We start from the raw sequence: 18,338 nt of genomic DNA on the forward strand, positions 1-18,338 counted from the left end.
AGATCTAAAATTTAAGGCATCTACCAAGCATGAAAGAAAACAAAAACCCAACAAAACCACCCCACCCCCCAAAAAACAGAAAAAACACCAAAAAAGCCTCACAAAAACATTTCGAGGTTGTTTTCACTCAGCTGTTTTCAATCATCAAAATTAGCATTCTGCACGTACAATAGCTCTGGTAGGTACAAGGTGAGTGTTTTGCACCAGGTGTTGCTGGTTCATTGTTATCCCAGTAAGAAAGGCACTCAAAGTAGCACTTGCGCAATTTATTAGAGCTAACACTATAATGGACACTAAAATTTGTCTTTCCTTGAGGTGCTGGGATCCCTGAGCTACACAGCATCAACCAAATCTGTGATTAAAGTGCAGTACATCATGCAGATCCTGCCTGAGGGCGTTACACACAGGATTTTCCTCCAAAGGTGCAGTTTAACCCCAGACAGTAGCTAAGCCTCATATGGCCATTCACTCACTTCCCCCTGGTGGGATGGGGAAGAGATTTTAAAGAGAAAACTTGAGACAAGATAAAATCAGTTTAATAGGTAAAGCAAAAACCACACATACAAGCAAAAGAAAATAAGGAATTAATTCACTATTTCACAGTGTCAGGCATGTGTTCTCAGCCATCTCCAGAGAAGCCAGGCTGCATCACATATAGCGGTTACTTGGGAAGGCAAACCACCACCACTCCAAACATCCACCACTTCCTTCTTCTCCCCAGCTGTATATGCTAAGCATGATGTGCTGTGGTATGGAGTATCCCTTTGGTCAGCTGTCCCATGAGGTCCTGGGTGCCAGGTTGGACTTGATGATCTTTGAGGTCTTTTCCAACCTTATTGATTCTATGATTTGGTATGTGTTCACTCCCAAATTGTTGAGCACCCCCCCAGTCTCCTCGCTTAAGAGAGGGGAGGAGGAGAAAAGGCTTCAACTCCACATAAAACATAGCTCAATACTAGCTACTATGATGAAAATTAAGTCTACTTCAGCCAAAATGAAGGAACAAGGAAACAATGCTATGCACAGTTTTCTTTCCCAAACAGAAGGGATGTTAGCAGAACAACCTTTTGCTGCATTTTCAGACAAAATGCAGGCCATGCAGGGGGTATAATCACAGGTGCCAAGCCACAGTGGTCCACAGGCTTCTCTGGCACAATCAGCCAGGTAAGTTTTTCTGCTGGCCCTGGGGCAGAGAGTTCCACATGGATCTGGAGACCAGACTACAGGCCAGCACAGTACAGCACAAGCTGAGTAAGCACAGGCCTTAGATCACTAATCTAGTCTGGTCAGGATCACTACAGATGAGCAAGACAAGTCCAATGCAGTAAGTACTTTTAATTCTATAATTCATAAAATTAGTTTTCCATTATGGGAAGTTTGAGACTAGAATAATTCACATATTTTTATTGAGACTAGAATCATCCACACATTAAGAATAATTTTTATTCTTTAATGCCTTCTCTGGCTTACAGCCAGCAACAAAAATACTGTAGCAATGTAGAGATGTTGTGGACAGTAGCACAGAGTCAGAGACAACTTACCTTATTCATAGGTGTTTCCTAGCCACTTTTTTTCTCCTAATTTTTCTTAATCTCTTTCCTCCTTCATTTATCCAGGACTTTGGAATACACAGTTATTTATGCTATTTCCTCAAGATGGATAGTGAGACCTATATGATTAAAGATTAATTGAAATAAATGTCCTAATGAACATGGTTTCCTAACATGATAGCTTTTAATATTAGCCAGAATATCTATCACCTTGAAATCTATTAGCAATTCTTGAATTTGACCACAGCTGTTTCACTTTAAGGAGGAAAGAGACATCTTTTGTATATGAAGATAACCTAACAATTTTATTTGGTAGCTGAGCAATCACAAGGCCACCAGGAAGTACCAAACATACCTATTGAAGTGCATTAAAAGTATAGTTAGGGTCTGTGAAATGTCACTGAGAAAAAGCAGTTCATACTGCTCATACACGAATCTCCTCATGGCAGGGGCTTAATTTCTGTTTTGAGCAGGGTTCAGTGATTTTTAGCAGCTTATTTTCATAAAAATAATAGAGCAGGAAAATGAAATTAAACCAAAGTGTCCCACAAAGTAATTGTGGAGAAAAAAAATGTGCCCATCTTTTCATTCTTTTTGCAGGCTTCTGTTGCTCCTGATTTACATGACATGCTGAAATCCTTTGCCAGAACAGGATTTGTTTTCCACCAAGAACACCTCCCATTCAGGTCAACAGGTTAACAGTCCATGCTTAAATGTTTCATTAAAATTAATAGTTCACATAAGCCTCAGCTGCTCCAGCTTTTGGTAGGTTAATGAAAAGGATGTTTTTATGCATAGCTCTGCATCAAACTAGTGCAGGATTTTATACAGATGTATTTAAAATAGGTTTTTTATACTATGGAACTAACTGAGCAAGTCCAGTTAAACTGAAGTTCTCATGCAGATATAAATTTGCTGTTGAACAAAACCTTTGTGCCTTTTTTTTTGTTGTTGTTGTTCCCACTCACCTAAAATAGCTTTAACAAAATTGCAGGGCTAACTGCACCCACGCCCAAAGTGTAAGCTATTTTAAGCAACTCTTCTGTTTGAATGCGCTAGTCTGGACCTTTGCTTATCAAAGGCTTTACATTTTAAAACTCTGAAGATAAGATTGACATACAATCCACAGAATATTAACTAACAATGATCACAATTAACCATGAAGTCCTTAGTAGCACTACATAAACACTAAATTGCTTGCATAGTACAAAAGCAGGTTCTGACACAACATACTTCTGCCTTTTTTCTCTTTTTTTTTTTGTTTGAAAGTTGTCTAAGATCTCAACAAGTTTAGTTTACATTTGTGCTGATTCTGATCTTGTTTGCTCCCCACAGATAAAAACGTGATTAGAGGGTGGTGAGGAGATCAGGGAGGGAAAACTGGCTCACAGTCTCAGAGAGTGACTCACTTTCAGGAAGACGCTCTAGTTAGACCCTGCAGAGGCTCAGCCTCACAAAGTCAATCACTTTTCTCTTCCTCCTCCCTACAGAAGCTTAATTATGCTTTGTTAACCAAATAATAAGTGTTTGTCAGGGAGGTCCTAACCAGAGGAAAGATTACGCATTTGAACTGTTACTAAATTTGTTTTATGCCTCTAAGTCAGTTAAAACACCATCAAGGAAGGAATTCAGACACTCAAGTTTTCTGCTTTGTTAGCCCCCACACCCCCAAATCTTCCTGAACTGTGGCTAGGCCTGGGCATTCTCATTCTCCACAGAAAAAACAAATTGAAGCAAACAGAAATTGAAGACCATTAAGCCAACTTTGTAGCAAAGAGTGTTTCCAGTATTTGCCACTTCACAGCGACATTTCAGTGGGGGGGGGGGAGGGGGGGGGGGGGAAGGCAAATGCTAATGTTCATGATCAATGCTTTGTATTTTCTGAACAGATCAGTGCCACCATAAAACATCTCAAGGAAACACTGTGGGACAGCATAGAAAACCAGTAAGTGTATTTGACATTATACCATAATCCTGTCCTCAAGCCACTTGAGGATCTTGGTTTTTCTATTATTTTAAATTACTTTCTAATGTTTTATCTCTGGCCTTGTACACATGCCTCAAAAACATTCTCATTGAAACTATGCATAAATTAGACACTACAATTTTAGTTGAAATAGGAAGCAGCATTAGATGCTGAATCAGAATGGCAACTCAGTCTCTCCTACAGAAAAAGTTATTTTCCATTCACATCTAAGACTTCTAGAGCACTCTTTTAAGTGATTCCAGCAGAGCACACCTGCTCTACTGTAGTGTTCTGCTATTTTATGCACAACACATGGATTTCTATTCAAACTTGACACAACATAATAAAGAGGCAAAACACAGCATTAAGTCACCTTTCAGTTCCTCCCTGGTAACACACATTTTTCTCACCAAGTTACACAACTCCCTGTACCACAAATAGCTTGCAGAAAGGAAGAGAAAATTAAATCCTAGGCATTTACTGCAGTAACCATCTGATACCATGCTTTGGGATGGAAAATAGAGAAATGGTCAGTGGAAAAAGCCATTTAAGCAGAATTTGTGTAGAAGACTATCAGTCAATACTGACTGTTTACAAGACCAAAAGGAGACTGAAATCCCATTTGCTGAGGCATGGAACAAATATATGGGGAGATTCCACCCTAAACACCTCAGCACTTCAGTGGCTGAGACTGAAGAGGCAAGAGGAAAAGAGCTGCAGAAGCAGGACGATCATCCAAGAACATTGGTTGGTCAGACTATTATAGGTTGGGAACAGGAGGTACTTCTGTCCCACTCATGCCTTCCCTACACCACACCTTGCCTAAAATACTTCCACTAGAGGTGCATTGATAGATGAACATGATCTTCTCCATCAGGATGCAGACTGAACATGCAGAATCTTTTCCTGTGCATAGATGGTAATTCAGGAACAGCAGCAGTTTTCATGTCCATTAGCCCACTTACCTGGCAGTAACCCTAGGGATGCATAGGTCATTAATTAGAATTAGGCCAGTTATTCTGCTTTTGTGTTGAGTCAAACACAGAAACATTTTAGACCAGCATGATTATTCAGATGCCTCACCAAATATCGATGCTGCATTATTAGAAAAGAGTCAAATGAACAAAAGGAAGATCTTTGAAACCAGTTCTTCAGATTTTTCAAGACTATCCAGAATCTTAGTAAATTTTTAAGTGTGCATATCAGATCTTTGAGCAACATGTTAAAGACTAATAATTTGCTTCCTGTTTAATTAAGCACAGCAATATTCACTCCATGGGGCACCTCCCTTTCCCCTATCCCAGTCCCATTATGCTTAGGGAAGATAGCATCTTCATCCAATTCCAACTGTTTAAACAAAACAAGACCTTAATTTCCTGTCTGTGCTGTCCTGCCCACTGCTTCTTTCTGCTTTCTCTGCGGTGTTTCTGCAGACTAGAACTTATGGTCCAGAAGAGAAGTCTCCAACCAAGGGAGCTCGCAGCTCTCAGATGTTTCCGTGGTTCTCTGAAAGAAGGTAAGGTTCAGGGAGGGAACAGCCCTGCTTTGACTCTTGCCAGCCACTGCTTTAGGCTCGAGTTCTCAAGCACAGCTATAGCAGCAATATTCATAGGTAGCACACATGCAGGGCTTTATTAAATGTGCATACATCAGATACCAAATCAATTATATGGTGACATAACAAAGAATCTTTTCCAAGCCTACAAAACTGAGGACGCATGTGCAGGTAAGAAAAATGCCAATGCTTAACCTGAGCTACTGCTGGCAAGAATGCTCAATCACTACTGCACAAGGTAAGGATTTCTAACAATTCTGGTTTGAGTATCATACTAGCACACAAAAACTCAAAGAGACAAAAAGTAATAGTGTACATTAGACTGTTTTGTCCAGCAGGTGTTGCTGGAGACTACAAAACACACTGAAGATGAGGTCAAGCTGGTCAGATTTTGGCAGGCTCCAGTTCAACAAGTGCAACTAGGCACTGTGCCTTGAACCTCATACCATTTGGCTCAGGCCATCAATACAGCCTGTCCAGATCCCTCCATAGAGCCTCCCTACCTTCAAGCACTTCAGTACTCTTCAATACCTCATTGCCCTTCTCTGGACAAGTTCAAGAGTCTCAATGTCCTTCTTAAACTGAGGGGCCCAGAACTGGACACAGGACTCAAGGTGTGGCCTAACCAATGCAGAATACAGGGGCACAATGACTTCCCTGCTCCTGCTGGCCACACTATTCTTGATGTAGGCCAGGATGCCATTGGCTGCCTTGGCCACCTGAGCACACTGCTGCCGCATGTTCAGCCAGCTGTCAATCACTACCTCTAGGTCCCTTTCTGTCTGGCTGCTCTCCAGCCACTCTGACCCCAGCCTGTGGTGCTGCACGGGGTTGTTGTGACCCATGCTGCAACAAAACCATGAGATATTCTAAGCTCTCTCACAAACATCAAAGGACTATCATACATCACAATTTAAGTGCGTTCCATCCCATGAACTTTTACTGATGAGAACTGCATACTCAAGAGAATTCAGGTATCTAAGCCAAGCCTCTGAATTTCACTGTCATATATGAGTAGCTCCAACTCCTCCCACAAATAAAGGTACTGCACAGTTTTCACTTGCTCATTACAAAGCCATTAAGTCCATTCCATTCACATGGAGCTTCTCACCTTTAACTCTAGTACACCCCAGCAGACTAACTGTGAAGGCTTTATTCATTTCACTACCTCTCTTCTAAAGCATGTTTTGCATGCCACAGAACATGCTGTTATTGGGTTCCCTAGGTTATTCCAATTTCTCCTGCTCTTCCCAACTTCTAAACAAGCACTTCTCTTCCCATTATCAGCAATACTAGTCTCTCTCCTTACCTCAGAACCAGGTTTATTCTAGTCCTTCATCTTCACAATTACGGGCTCCACTTCAAATCTTCTAGGGTCTTTCCAACAGGCAGTACCACTCCTGTAGGAACAGACTGCTGTAAATATTTACACACAGACTGTGGTGCTTCTCTGCTGAAGTAAACAGCAGCAAGTTATGTCAGTCTCATAAGGGAGCCACAAGCATCACACAGAAGCAGGAAGCAGATCTAATTGGGACATGCCATCATATATTCCTGACTCAGTTTTTTATTTCCAGAACTACAGCGTTAAATAAGTATTAGACAGCATTAAACAAACTTTTAACTTTAATGGTCAAACTCAACACTAGCAAGAACAAATAAAGCACTACTGGGAAACGTTTAAACTAAAATTTATGAAGAGACAAGCCAGTAATTAGAACAGTTCTATCTTTTAGCAACATCTGTCAGCCTAGGTCCAACATCAGTACAGGTTATAATAGCCACATTCTGTTCATCTTGGAGCTCAAAACTGAATAGTTAAGCTTTGTCTGTTGACATCTCAGACTGCAGTTTCAGTATAGTATACTATAAGCACAATCAAAACTTATGTACATGAACAATGAAGCATGACTCAAACACTTACACTAAAATTATTTACAAGTACTCCAACATTAAAAAAAAATAAAATACAATAGCCTTAAGAATGGACAACTGAAGAGAATACCAACATTTAGAGAACCTTATTAGGAAGAATTACAGAACATCAATAGCCAAGACATTAACAATTGCACTACACTAATACAGAGTCCAAATAATACATTGGTGCATTATTTCACAATGCACTAGCTTTGAGAGAAAAATGCTGCCTTCACTAAAATGCAGCTTAGATCTGTTTCACGTAATTATTTTTACAAGAAGCCTCTTAACACAATAATGATTGTTTTAATGCTACAGTTTACAGCAAGGACAACAAACTAAAAATAGCAGCAGTTCCACATGGCACTCGAATTCCACAGGTTTCTAAGCTGTGGTTTATGCAATGCCTACAAAGTGCTCCCAGTTGAATATACAAATAAAATTCACAATAAAAGTCTACCTGGTATCAGGTACATTGAGTGTAGGTGGCTTTAAAGCCTGTCTTTCAAAATTTATTCCCCTCTGCTCCAAAAACAAAAAAAAAAGGGGGGAAAAAAAGGAGAAAAAAAAGGGGAAAAAAGAAAAGAAAAAAGGGGAAAAAAAGGGGGGAAAAAAAGGAAAAAAAGAAAGAAAAAGAAGAAAATCAGTAACTATCAAAGCAAGGCCCCCTCCCTCCCTCTTAAAGATCATTAGGGATATGACTTCTTATTACAATGCCGTAACACTACAAAGCAGCACACCACTATAGTGGTTAACCCTGGGATGATGTAACATCTAACAGTGTAACTGAAAGGCTTATGGATCAACATCCAGGATCCTCTACAGACAAGACAGCAACTGAGTCCATTAACTCAAATGGTTAAAACAGCTCATCAGCCATATTGTACAAGTGAAAAATCCAGAAGCAATGCCTGCAAAAGAAGTGACACCAATCAAAGACAGGACAAGAGACCAGGAATTGAATGCCTCCTTCAATTCCTTAGAGGCTTCAGTCTGGCAAAGATGCTACAGCCATTCTCAGCAGTTCTTTTAGACTTCATAGTTAGTATATAGTAAGACTAACTGAGCGGTTCATTTTCTTTCCAATGAGTCGAGATGGTCTGTTTTGTGTCGTAGATCTAGTTGCCATTCTGTCAGTGAACAGTGCTCGCTCCTCAGCTGCAGCCTTTGCCATCTGTGCCTTCTTCAGCTCTCTGCAAGACATTGAGAAAGTTGAGTCATGCTTAAGCAACAGTATCAGCAACAACTACAGGCACATCAGAGCCAAGAGCATTTGAAATGAGTTACAGCAGTTTAGAACTTAAGACCTGCCACCTACATAGCTCATACTAAGACCATTATCATCTGCATCAATCTGTTTACAACTAACTGGACAGAAGTGGGAGGTTCAGTAGTTCACGTTCCTTCTCTTGAAGAATAAGGGAAAGAAATGACAAATTCACACAACCCTGATCTTGGGATCCACCCTTATATAAGCAGCTCTACACTTGCATTACTAGAACACAGCAGGACACTGTTTACTTTCTGGTAATCACTGAAGAACTGGTTACTGAGGTTTGCCCAGATGAAGCATTCAGCCACAACTGAACTTCTGTGAAAGGTTCAAACAGTCAGACACACTGAGATGAATATAACTGGCAAGAAGTAAGTTGGGAAGCAGCTTTTTGCGTACCCACATCAAAAGCTTATCACTACCTAAATCTCTTTCTGCCTTACATAAAAATTTGAGCCTAAAACTGCAAAACTGAGTCACTGAAGGTAGCTCAGGTCATTGTCACTGTGCAGCATTCTCTCAACTACTGTTTCAGACAATTACCAATACTCATTTTGAGGACATAGTTAAACAAAACTCAGAATAAAACTATAAAATAGTCTGACGAAAGAGCAAAGTTATCTTTATCAAGGGCTTCCCCATGCACCTCTTTTTTCCTCAAATGCTGACTCATGCCTAAGTTCAAGGATTTCCCTACCCCAAACTATCCTTCAAAGGAGTTTTCTCCACTGTAAGACCTAGTATTTGTAATCTCTCTTCACAGCTGATCGCCAAAGAAAATTTTACAGACTGGCTGCATGATGGTGTAGGTGCAAATTAAATGTTTCCATTCAATAAGCTACTCCCATTCTTGTAAACCAAAACATTAACATCTATGCTGCATCTAATACTCCCCACTCTGTCAGTTCACTGAAAGAGAATGCATTTTTTTAGTCATGTTCTCTAAAGTTTTAATATCTCTAAAGTTCTAATATTGACTTACAAATGTATACACATGTGCACATCCACCCACCATTACCAAGAAAATAAGTTTCACAATGTATTCCCCTTCTTCCCTAGATGTCTAATCTTGAATTCTTCCTTGCTCTGAAGAAAACACAGTAGAAAAGCTGAGTTTCTTTACAAAGATTCCTTTCACTGATGACGATTTAAATACACAAGTGGTGCCTTAAATGGGTCAAATGCAGAAGCGTTAAAAAGGCAAACCAAACCAAAACAGCTACCTAACTATTTTATGGAACACTACCCCACCCACAAGGTATTACAAATTACTATGGGTAAGTGTTCTTTTTAAAATAATTATTGCATTTGCAGTTATTTTGTAACTGTTAACTACTTGTTGCCAGGCCAGAAGTCATCTTCACAAAATGTTAGCTTTGCTAACTTCCCCTTTCATACAATATGTTGTCTTTATACAAGCAAGTGATCTTACCAAATCTGTCCTTGAATAGCCTGCACAAACTGCCAAATTATTCTTTCTGCCAACGGTGTAATTCATAAGATTATGATATAAAATTGCAGGCTGAGCTAGGCTCAAACTGTAGCAATGGCAAGTAAAGCAGACAGAAATGGACAAATGCAAATGTAACATCTTCACTCAAAACCAGCCAGTCAGAAAGTAATCATAAAAGCCTGCCTGTTAAGTGTAGCACATGTTTGTCCCTGCTCACTGCAGGGGGGTTGGACTAGATGACTTTTAGAAGTTCCTTCCAACCCAAAGCATTTTATGATTCATAACTTACTCTCTCTGAAACTTAAGCAGAAATCAAGACTTTCTTAGAAGGAACCTCTTCTTCAAACACTCAACTCTGGACTAAAGCTTTGAGCAAGGGGTAGGACAAGATGACCTTCTAATAAAAACAGTTCTCTGGTAGCCTAATACTGTTATGTACAAGGCAAGTTAGTTCAGAAGCATTCCTGATGTGCCATTTCATTGAAGTTCAAAACAGTTCATGCAAGTCACATTTTCCAACATGTTTCAGCATACAAATGCCCTTGGAAAACAGACTCACATAATGCACTCTACAAAGCGTGCGTTATGCTTGAAAGATGTTTTTAGAATGGTAGTCTCTGTATGCCTTCAATACTAATAGTGTAGTTGAGACTGCCTCAGAGTGCTCAAGATGTTCCTTCTACAGATAAAGTTCCTTGCAAAGTTACATAACCCACTTTGTACTCTTAGGTGTGTACAGGTATACAGATTTGTGGACCTCCTGCAGGAAACAAGGAGGTTTTAGTCCTCTTTTATCATCAATTGACTATCATAAGTTTGTATTTTACTATCATTAATTTATATTTAAGGACCCCAAGGAAGTACTTACTTCTGCAAGAGAGAGTTTTTGAATTTTTCAGCATTCAGCTCTATTCGGAGCTGCTCTGCACTCTTTTTTGCAGCAGAGAGAAGCACTGAATGCTTGACTAGTGCCACAGCTGAAGGCCTTTTCTCTGGATCAGGATTAATCATAACCTTGGAAAAAAAGGAAAAAAGTCATTCTAGTTAAGGCAAATAAAACAGTAAATTCCACTAATCTGTGAGCCACTAGTACAAGAGTTCTTACTTTTAGTAAATCTAGTAATTCTTGAGAAAGCACTTGTGGTATTCTGGGTAGTTTTCCTTGTCGAATTTCATGCCATTGGTCTCCATTGGTTGGAAGTGGTTCAGCCCCGGCAGCACAGACAACGGTCAGAGCAAGAGCAAAAATATCTGCTTTCGGCAAATGAGTGTAGTTCTTGAAAAACAAACATAAACTTATTACACATACCACCAACTCAGTGCAAGCAGAAATCTGGCGGTGCAACTGAACACATCCACAGTATTACATTCCCCTTTAAATACCACTGCTGTTAAAAGGGGTTATCATTTAGGAAGTTTCTCCTTCTCCAGCAAAGAAGGGGCAGATAGCAACTCGTTACTTCAAAGAGAACAGCATGCAGACACCACTATTTTCCACAAACAGAACAGTTACCTCTTGTAGGACTTCATTTGCAAGAAAACGGCTATCACCTTCTTCCACTTGGGGACTAGATACTCGAGTTACATGACCAAGGTCACCTGCAAAAAGCAAAGTTAGTTACATTTCAGAAGATAGTTTCATAGTTTCATTCAGGGTTGGAAGGGACCACAAGGATCATCTAGTTCCAACCCCCCTGCCATGGGCAGGGACACCACACACTAGATCAGGCTGGACAGAGCCTCATCCAGCCTGCTCTTAAACACCCCCAGGGACAGGGCCTCGACCACCTCCCTGGACAACCCATTCCAGGGTCTCACCACTCTCATGGTGAAGAACCTCCTCCTCACATCCAGCCTGAATCTCCCCACCTCCAGCTTCATTCCATCCCCCCTAGTCCTATCACTACCTGAGATAAATAAGACAATACAATTCTTTTGCACACAAGCATTCTGCTTCTCACCTATTTTAAATATGACTCTATCAGATGACCAGTCATCATCATCACCTTCCTCTGATGTTGCACTTGGGACTGATGTCCTAGATATGAAAATATTACCTGAAAAAGAGTATAATTGTTAAAAAAAAACCACACCACAAAACACACAATTTTGCTGTCCAATTCCTACTTCACTGAGTTTCACTACAGTTTGCTTTAGCCACACAGAAGTTTTAATTGTATACATACCCAGTATGTAGAGCAAGAAACTTTAAGTTTCTCTGGCCTCTGGGCTGGGAGGGGAGCCAAGTGTTATTCAAGTAGAGTCAATTACACAAAAAGAACCCAAGATAAACTTACAGTTTAAGTTTGCTAGCCAGCTTTATAACTGACATCTTTATACTGCCGTTTAGAACTTCAGGGAAGAATTTACAGTTAATAAGGTGTGGCTAACTGTTTTTCTGCATCAGATTAAATTAACTGAGGAAGTTGTCAATACAGAGCAAAGCAGTTTACAAACTTACTAGGTTTGATATCCATGTGTACCAGTGACATTGAATGAATGTACTTTAAGCCTCGAGCTACCTGAAGTAGCAAGTCCTTCAGTTCTGGTTCCGTAAAGTAACGCATGTTCCTGTAATTTTCACTTATGGCATCTGCTAAACTGCCACCTGAGACAACAGCAAAAGAAAACAACTAATTATTTTACATCAAACAGTTGACACAGTAATGACAACTTGTTTCCAAAATCAGGTGCAACCAGCTCCCCAAATTAACAGAGAATGTATGACCAAGATACACAGGAAGTGTAAAATCTAGTGCTATGTTCCCCTCTTTACAGTCATGTAATGTAATATTTTTCTGCAGCAGTAGTTGTACAAATTAACTGCAAAACCAACACAAGGGAAAAAGATTTCTTTCCCCTTTCTAAATCTCTCCCAGAGTATCAACCACAGGAAAAACCCCACAGACATCAGATCCACTTCCCTTTTTAAAGGAAGCTGGTAATTTTCTCTATTCCAGTTTGTATTATTATATAGAAGAATGAACAGTTTTGCTGTTTATAAATACCTCACTGTACTTCCAAAATGTTCAATAATATTGGGTCTCTACAATTTCCTGGTTTTTACTTCACACACTTAATACACCTTTTCCAATAGAAAGGAACATCAGACATTTGAGACAACAACGGTATGAGCTATGTGCAGGGCAATCGATTCCTAACCAGTACTAGGGATTTGTAGAGATACCCGTGTATCTTCAAGAATTTGAAAGCAAGTGATAAACCTTACTTACCATTGCAGTATTCATTCTGTATAAGCATATGATCATCTTCTGCCCATGCAGAGTAGTATCTTACTACGTGAGAATGCTGTCCTAGCACTGCATGTGCATAGACCTCCCTTAAAGCATTTTGTCTGTTACAGACACAAAAAAATAACAGCACACAAGAATATTAAATTAGTGCAATTTCACCTTGATAGAAATGTTTGTATCACATTCTTCTGCCAGCTCATGTTTCTAACAAAAATTTTTACATTCAGTTCTGTGGCATATTAACATGAATTTGTATTCATATATAAATAGCTAAAAAAATTTACACTGTATTAAAAGAGTTAAGTGTGTGGAACACCAAAACCCATGTTCTGTTGCAGGTAATTCTTGAGGCAGCAGCTACTTCTATCACATATCAGCAGCAAGCTTTGAGGAGCATTGCTGAAGTTTAAGGGAAAAACTAATGACCGTAAAAGCCAGGAGCATGACTGAATTCAACATTCCTAACTTCTTGTATGCAAGTCCGGAATGCAATTTTGAGCAATATAGACTTCTGGCATTTTATATTAAGTGTTAAAACAGTGAGGGGAAGAAGTCATGAATTGCAGGCTCGTTCACAAATGCCAAAAAATATCCCAAAACTGACTTGACTAATACGCATACCACAAGTTGACAAGGGCAAGAACCTTCTTCAGAGCACTGCTTTCCTTTCCTATCTCAAAGGATCATTGCTGCGTTTATTCATAGTCTCTCCTGCCATTAATTCAAGTAACTATTATTCTTGCTTTTTGGAAAACAGTCTGTTTCCACACAGAATATTAGATAAATGCCTGCTAGGAGAAAGACCAAGTAACCTTTCCTCCCCAGAACTGCACCATATTCAGAAAAAGACTTCAAAATCGTACCTTTTTTACATTTAATCCATACATGTTTATACTTTTCTCTTAAATGCCTTCTCTAGACATCAGTCCAAAGAGACAGGGGAAGTAAAAGGGCTAAGATAAGAGGGTGACTTCACTCTTAATAAGAAGCAAATACTCACTCATCCACAGAGCCAGCCAAGGGTTTCTTGGACCGCTTTATTGCGTAAATACAGCCATCAAGCCTCTTCACACATTTAAACACAGAACCGAATTCACCAGATCCAATCTTTTCCAATTCATGAAATTCAGTTGCATACCGTGACTTCATATTACTTTCTGTTATTGTTATCCTCTGTAAAGATAAAAAAGGAAAACACTCAGATATGCAGATACAAACTACCTAACTTAGTATTGAGTTCTGAAGAACAGTAATTACCTTAGCCGGTCTGATAGTTTCATCCTCAGGCTCTCCATCACTTGCTTCCATGTCCTCACCACAAGAGCTGAAATTCACACCAGTTACTTTTGCAGAAGTAGTATGGTTTAAGTAAGCATAAGACTGAAGTTTAGCAGTTGTTAATTTCTGAGATCTATTTATCCCATTCTACCTAAGTTTAGTTTACTTAAACACTAGACATTCATAAGCACATGCCGGTATTTTTGTCATCTCTTCATGTTTCACACTAGTCTTCAACATATTTTTCCCTCCTTGAGAAAAGATTGTGTGGAAAGATTATTTAGTTTGGCAAGATGCGGAGGACATGGCCCAGACTATCCTCTCGATATACTAATCAAAACAGAGTGCTAAATAGTTTTTTCAAAACATCATACAACTCAAAGCTGATACTTTAAGACCTATATTATATGCCATGAATAAGTCTGCAAAGAAAAATACTATCATAAAAACTACTTTAAATGACACTTTAGCAGCTAAAAGTAGTTCTAAAGAGAAACTTAACAAAGGAAGACAGATAAGAGAGGTTCCTCACTCATTCCAGTGCATTCGCTTCCTCCTACGACATTTTCCATCAGAGTTGTGAAGGAACATGGAATCAGGAGTGAAGGGATTGATGTTCACATGAGGCGTTTGTCTAATATCTTCTTCTTGCTTCTCCGATTTCCCAACATTCATAAACAGAGAGCCCCCTCGAAGTTTGACTGAGCTGGAGCCTATTCCTTGTGCTTTAGAAAGCAAACTCTGTATTTATTAAAAAAACAACACACACACAAAAAAAACAAGACAACAAAAACCACAAACACAACACATTAAAACAAAAACCCACACCAAAACCAATAGAAACACACAAAAGACATGCAAAAGAGAATTATAGTCTCAGAATTTCTTTAGACGTGCAGACATGTCATGCTTGAAAGCCATTACAACATTGTCAAAGTCAGCATGAATTGGTTAAATATCTTCAATTCTATCAAAAAGAACTCCAAATAAACTATTAGGCATTATACTCCACACAAAAATAGGTAATGAAATCGCTGAATGTTAAAATATTTTTCAAAAGACAGGAAAGACTGAGCTCTGTGTCTTTTGGTCCTTGATCATATAACGCATACTTCTGGGACAATTCTTTAGCCATGAAATGAACAGATGAAACTTATGGACCATCCTGTGCTTTATCATTACGGTTTTCACATATCAGATATGGAAATTGTATCAGACACAGGAAATTATCTTCAGTGACCACAAATTTAGATGGCAAACTAAAATATGTAACAAGGAAGATTTAATACTGATGCACAGATGCCTCTTCATGAGCCTATCAAAAATTGCTCAAGAATTGACAGCACTCTTGCAACATCATTTCAACAACCAAAACAGATCTTTTGGCCAGTAACTTATCAACCCAGGTGTCTGCCAAGCACACAATGAAACTTCTCCCAGCTGGGTAAGGAAGGTTGCACCTGAGTCTCCTACATCCTGCTGAGGATGCCAACGACAGATCTATTTGGATCACAAAGAGGAGCATTGCCTTATCCTTGAAATACTCTCCAAAATAAAGACCTAACATAACTTAAGCTTAAACCACTGTAGGGAAGGCGGCTCTGTACTCGAGAATCAAAATTGCTCTCCCCAAATTTGTAGTAGACGAAGACCTTTAAGTCACCGTGCATCTCAACACATGGACATCTTTGCCAACAGATTTCAAAGATAAGCTTTCCAAGATAACCCACACAGAATTTGGGCACCTCACCTAAAAATGCCACTGAACTACAGTGTTAAGACTTTGGGTTTAGTGTCACAATCCAGAATATTCTTGCATCTCTAAAGCATCTGCTTGTAACTGGGTACAAGGCCATACAATTGTTTGGGTTTGAAGGGACCTTTAACGGTCATCTAGTCCAACTCCCCAGCAGTGAGCAGGGCCATCTTCAACCAGATAAGATATCTCAGTGCCCTATCCAGCCTGATCTGGAACGTTTCCAAGGACGGGGTATATCAACACCAGTTTTACTATTTCCAAACATGTTCCACTAATTTCTACCAGTGAAACCTCATTTGAAATGAAATCTGTAGAAAACCAATTAAAAAGTTTGCCTTCCTCACACCTTAAATGAGTTGTTCTCAATCTACAGACCACTGGGAGATTACCCCCAGGGATTATCCTTGGATTACTTCTGAAGTGCCATACGGAAAGCAACAAAGAAAGCAAACCCACTATCATTAGGTTTAAATTCACTAGGCAGTGTTTTACGTGAGTGTCGAGTTCAAAAGTTTAAAGGCCTTCCAGAAGTCTGCCATTGTCAGAGTTAAGAGCTACCTACTCCTTTGAGATTCCAAATCCATCGGATAACAGTATGGGCTATTCAAAAGAGCCTTTGGCACTGGATGCAAAATAGCGCAAATATGGAACTCGCACCAGCACACGCAGTACTCAGTCACACCGACTGACAGACACAGGAGCGAATTCCAAGTCACGCTGTAACTTTCTGGTTAACAAAGGTACAAATGCCCACACAACACTAAAGTATTTATTTTATGAGTTTAATATTCTACTTTCGCCTTTTAAAAAACATTTCCCACAAAATACAGTGAAAGTGGAGTATTTGTATATATAAATATGTTTATAGAAATGCAAAAGAAGAAAAACACTTTCCAAATACCCATTGTACAGGTTTAAGGCGGGGCTATTCCACGCCCACACTTACAGTCCCCAGTACGGGACAAAGCACGGTTCGGGGAGCGCGATACTACTTTCCCTTCCCCGTCCTCCCGGACCGACATCAGACAGCGCAGCACCCAGGGCTGCCGGGATAAACCCAACGGCGCCCACCTCGGCCCCGCGGTCGGCTCCGGCAGTCACCCGGAGGCGGCACCCGCCACCGCCCGCCCCTTTTCCCCCGCCAGGCCGACCGGCGCGCGGGGCCCAGCCGGCAGCGGCGCGGGCGGAGCGTCGCCCGCCGCGGGTTACATAACCGTAACGGACAGACCGTGGGCAGGTCTCCGGGCACGAGCCAACAACTTTCCGTTATGCACTAGTGGGGTGGGGCAGGGGGCTGCCCCGCCGGCACCGGGCCCCTACCATCCCCTGACCCCGAGTTTCAACCGCCAGCGCAGCGCCTCCAGCGGCTCTACCGACCCCGCCCCGCCCGGCCCAGCCCCCCCCACTCCGCCTTCAGGCCGGAGAGGCCGATCCGCGGAGCGCTCCGGCGTGGGGCGGATGCCTCACCTTGGGGGTATGCGGCGTGTCGAAGAGGCGCAGCTTGCGGAAAGTCTTGTGAGGCGGGGTGCCAGGGTAGTCGGGGAGCGGCGAACTTGGCTCCTCGCTCCGTGCTCGGTAACCGCTACCTGCCGGGTGTGGTGGAGAGTGCCCGCAGTAGCGGCGACCTTTGTGAGGGGGCAGCGGCGAGGGCGAGCCGGCCATAAAGTAAGTTCCAGGCGACTTCACCGGTGAGGAGCCGAATCCCTCCTCCTCCCAAGAGTCTCCCTCGTCCGGCAGCGCCGTCGCCGCCATGGGCTCCATCTCCTCCTCCTCCTCCTCCAGTAGGGGCGGGTCGCCCCGCGCCGGAGTCCGAGTCGATGAGAGCGGCGAGTCTGCCTCCTGGAAGGCTGAGTCTTCACCGGTGCTGTTGCCGCTGCTGCCACCTTCCTCCTCCTCGTCCTCCTCCTCCTCTTCGCAGTCACTGTGGCCGCCCAGAAACAGCAGCTTCTGCCGGATCGGGGCGGCCGCCCTCCGGGCCGAAACCCGCCGTGGCGGCGCCGTCTGCTGCAAGCTGAGGAAGCTCATAGCGGCTCGTAGCGAGCCCCGCTCACGGCCGAACCACTGCTGCTGCGCTGCCCTCGCGTCCTCTCGCTATGATACTTTTCTGGCTGCGACCACGGCTCCGGTCGGCGCTGCTCCTGACCACGGCTCGCCTCGCGCTGTTCGGACTCCGCGGCTTTCCCGCGACCGTTAGTCACGTGGCGCGCACGCCAGCCAATCACGCCCACCCACTCGGTTTGAAAACACGGAGGGCGGGGGCGGGCCTACACACGAGCGCGTCACGGGGCGCTTTGGCGCGAACGCCGCGAGCGATGCATGCGGAGGGGGTGGGG

At 41.7% G+C, this 18,338-nt stretch overlaps 1 protein-coding gene across 3 annotated transcripts; it reads right to left on the bottom strand.

Annotated features, from left to right (window-relative positions):
- Positions 1–549: 549 nt before the first annotated feature.
- WEE1 (WEE1 G2 checkpoint kinase) lies at positions 550–18,035 on the bottom strand. Of its 3 annotated transcripts, XR_010988518.1 has the most exons (13): positions 17,473–18,035; positions 14,779–14,987; positions 14,226–14,292; positions 13,969–14,141; positions 12,948–13,069; positions 12,176–12,322; positions 11,676–11,771; positions 11,228–11,313; positions 10,820–10,990; positions 10,583–10,728; positions 8,052–8,181; positions 6,381–6,471; positions 550–5,022 (listed from the first exon to the last, which is right to left on the bottom strand). XR_010988518.1 is itself a non-coding variant. In XM_068148013.1 (12 exons), the coding sequence occupies exons 1-12, from the start codon at positions 18,028–18,030 to the stop codon at positions 6,442–6,444; spliced, it is 1,935 nt and encodes a 644-aa protein (XP_068004114.1). In that variant the 5' UTR covers positions 18,031–18,035; the 3' UTR covers positions 5,039–6,441. The 3 variants fall into 3 exon arrangements, 2 of the variants coding, with proteins under 2 accessions (XP_068004114.1, XP_068004115.1); XM_068148013.1 differs by lacking the exon at positions 550–5,022 and having other exon boundaries at positions 5,039–6,471; XM_068148014.1 differs by lacking the exons at positions 550–5,022; positions 6,381–6,471 and having other exon boundaries at positions 6,600–8,181.
- Positions 18,036–18,338: the final 303 nt, after the last annotated feature.

Source organism: Melanerpes formicivorus, unplaced genomic scaffold (genome assembly GCF_026170545.1).
Source record: "Melanerpes formicivorus ecotype bairdi unplaced genomic scaffold, bMelFor1.0.p_v2 SCAF_16, whole genome shotgun sequence".
Lineage (NCBI taxonomy): Eukaryota > Metazoa > Chordata > Aves > Piciformes > Picidae > Melanerpes > Melanerpes formicivorus.

Excerpts from the sequence above, each read along its gene's own strand:
- WEE1 (XM_068148013.1), bottom strand. The coding sequence starts at position 18,030 with ATGAGCTTCCTCAGCTTGCAGCAGACGGCGCCGCCACGGCGGGTTTCG. Across the intron at positions 13,070-13,968 it reads TTGGCTGGCTCTGTGGATGA|ACAAAATGCTTTAAGGGAGG; the intron begins GTGAGTATTTGC and ends TGTCTGTAACAG. Across the intron at positions 6,472-8,051 it reads GAAAGAAAATGAACCGCTCA|GAGTGGTACTGCCTGTTGGA; the intron begins GTTAGTCTTACT and ends CTGTTCCTACAG.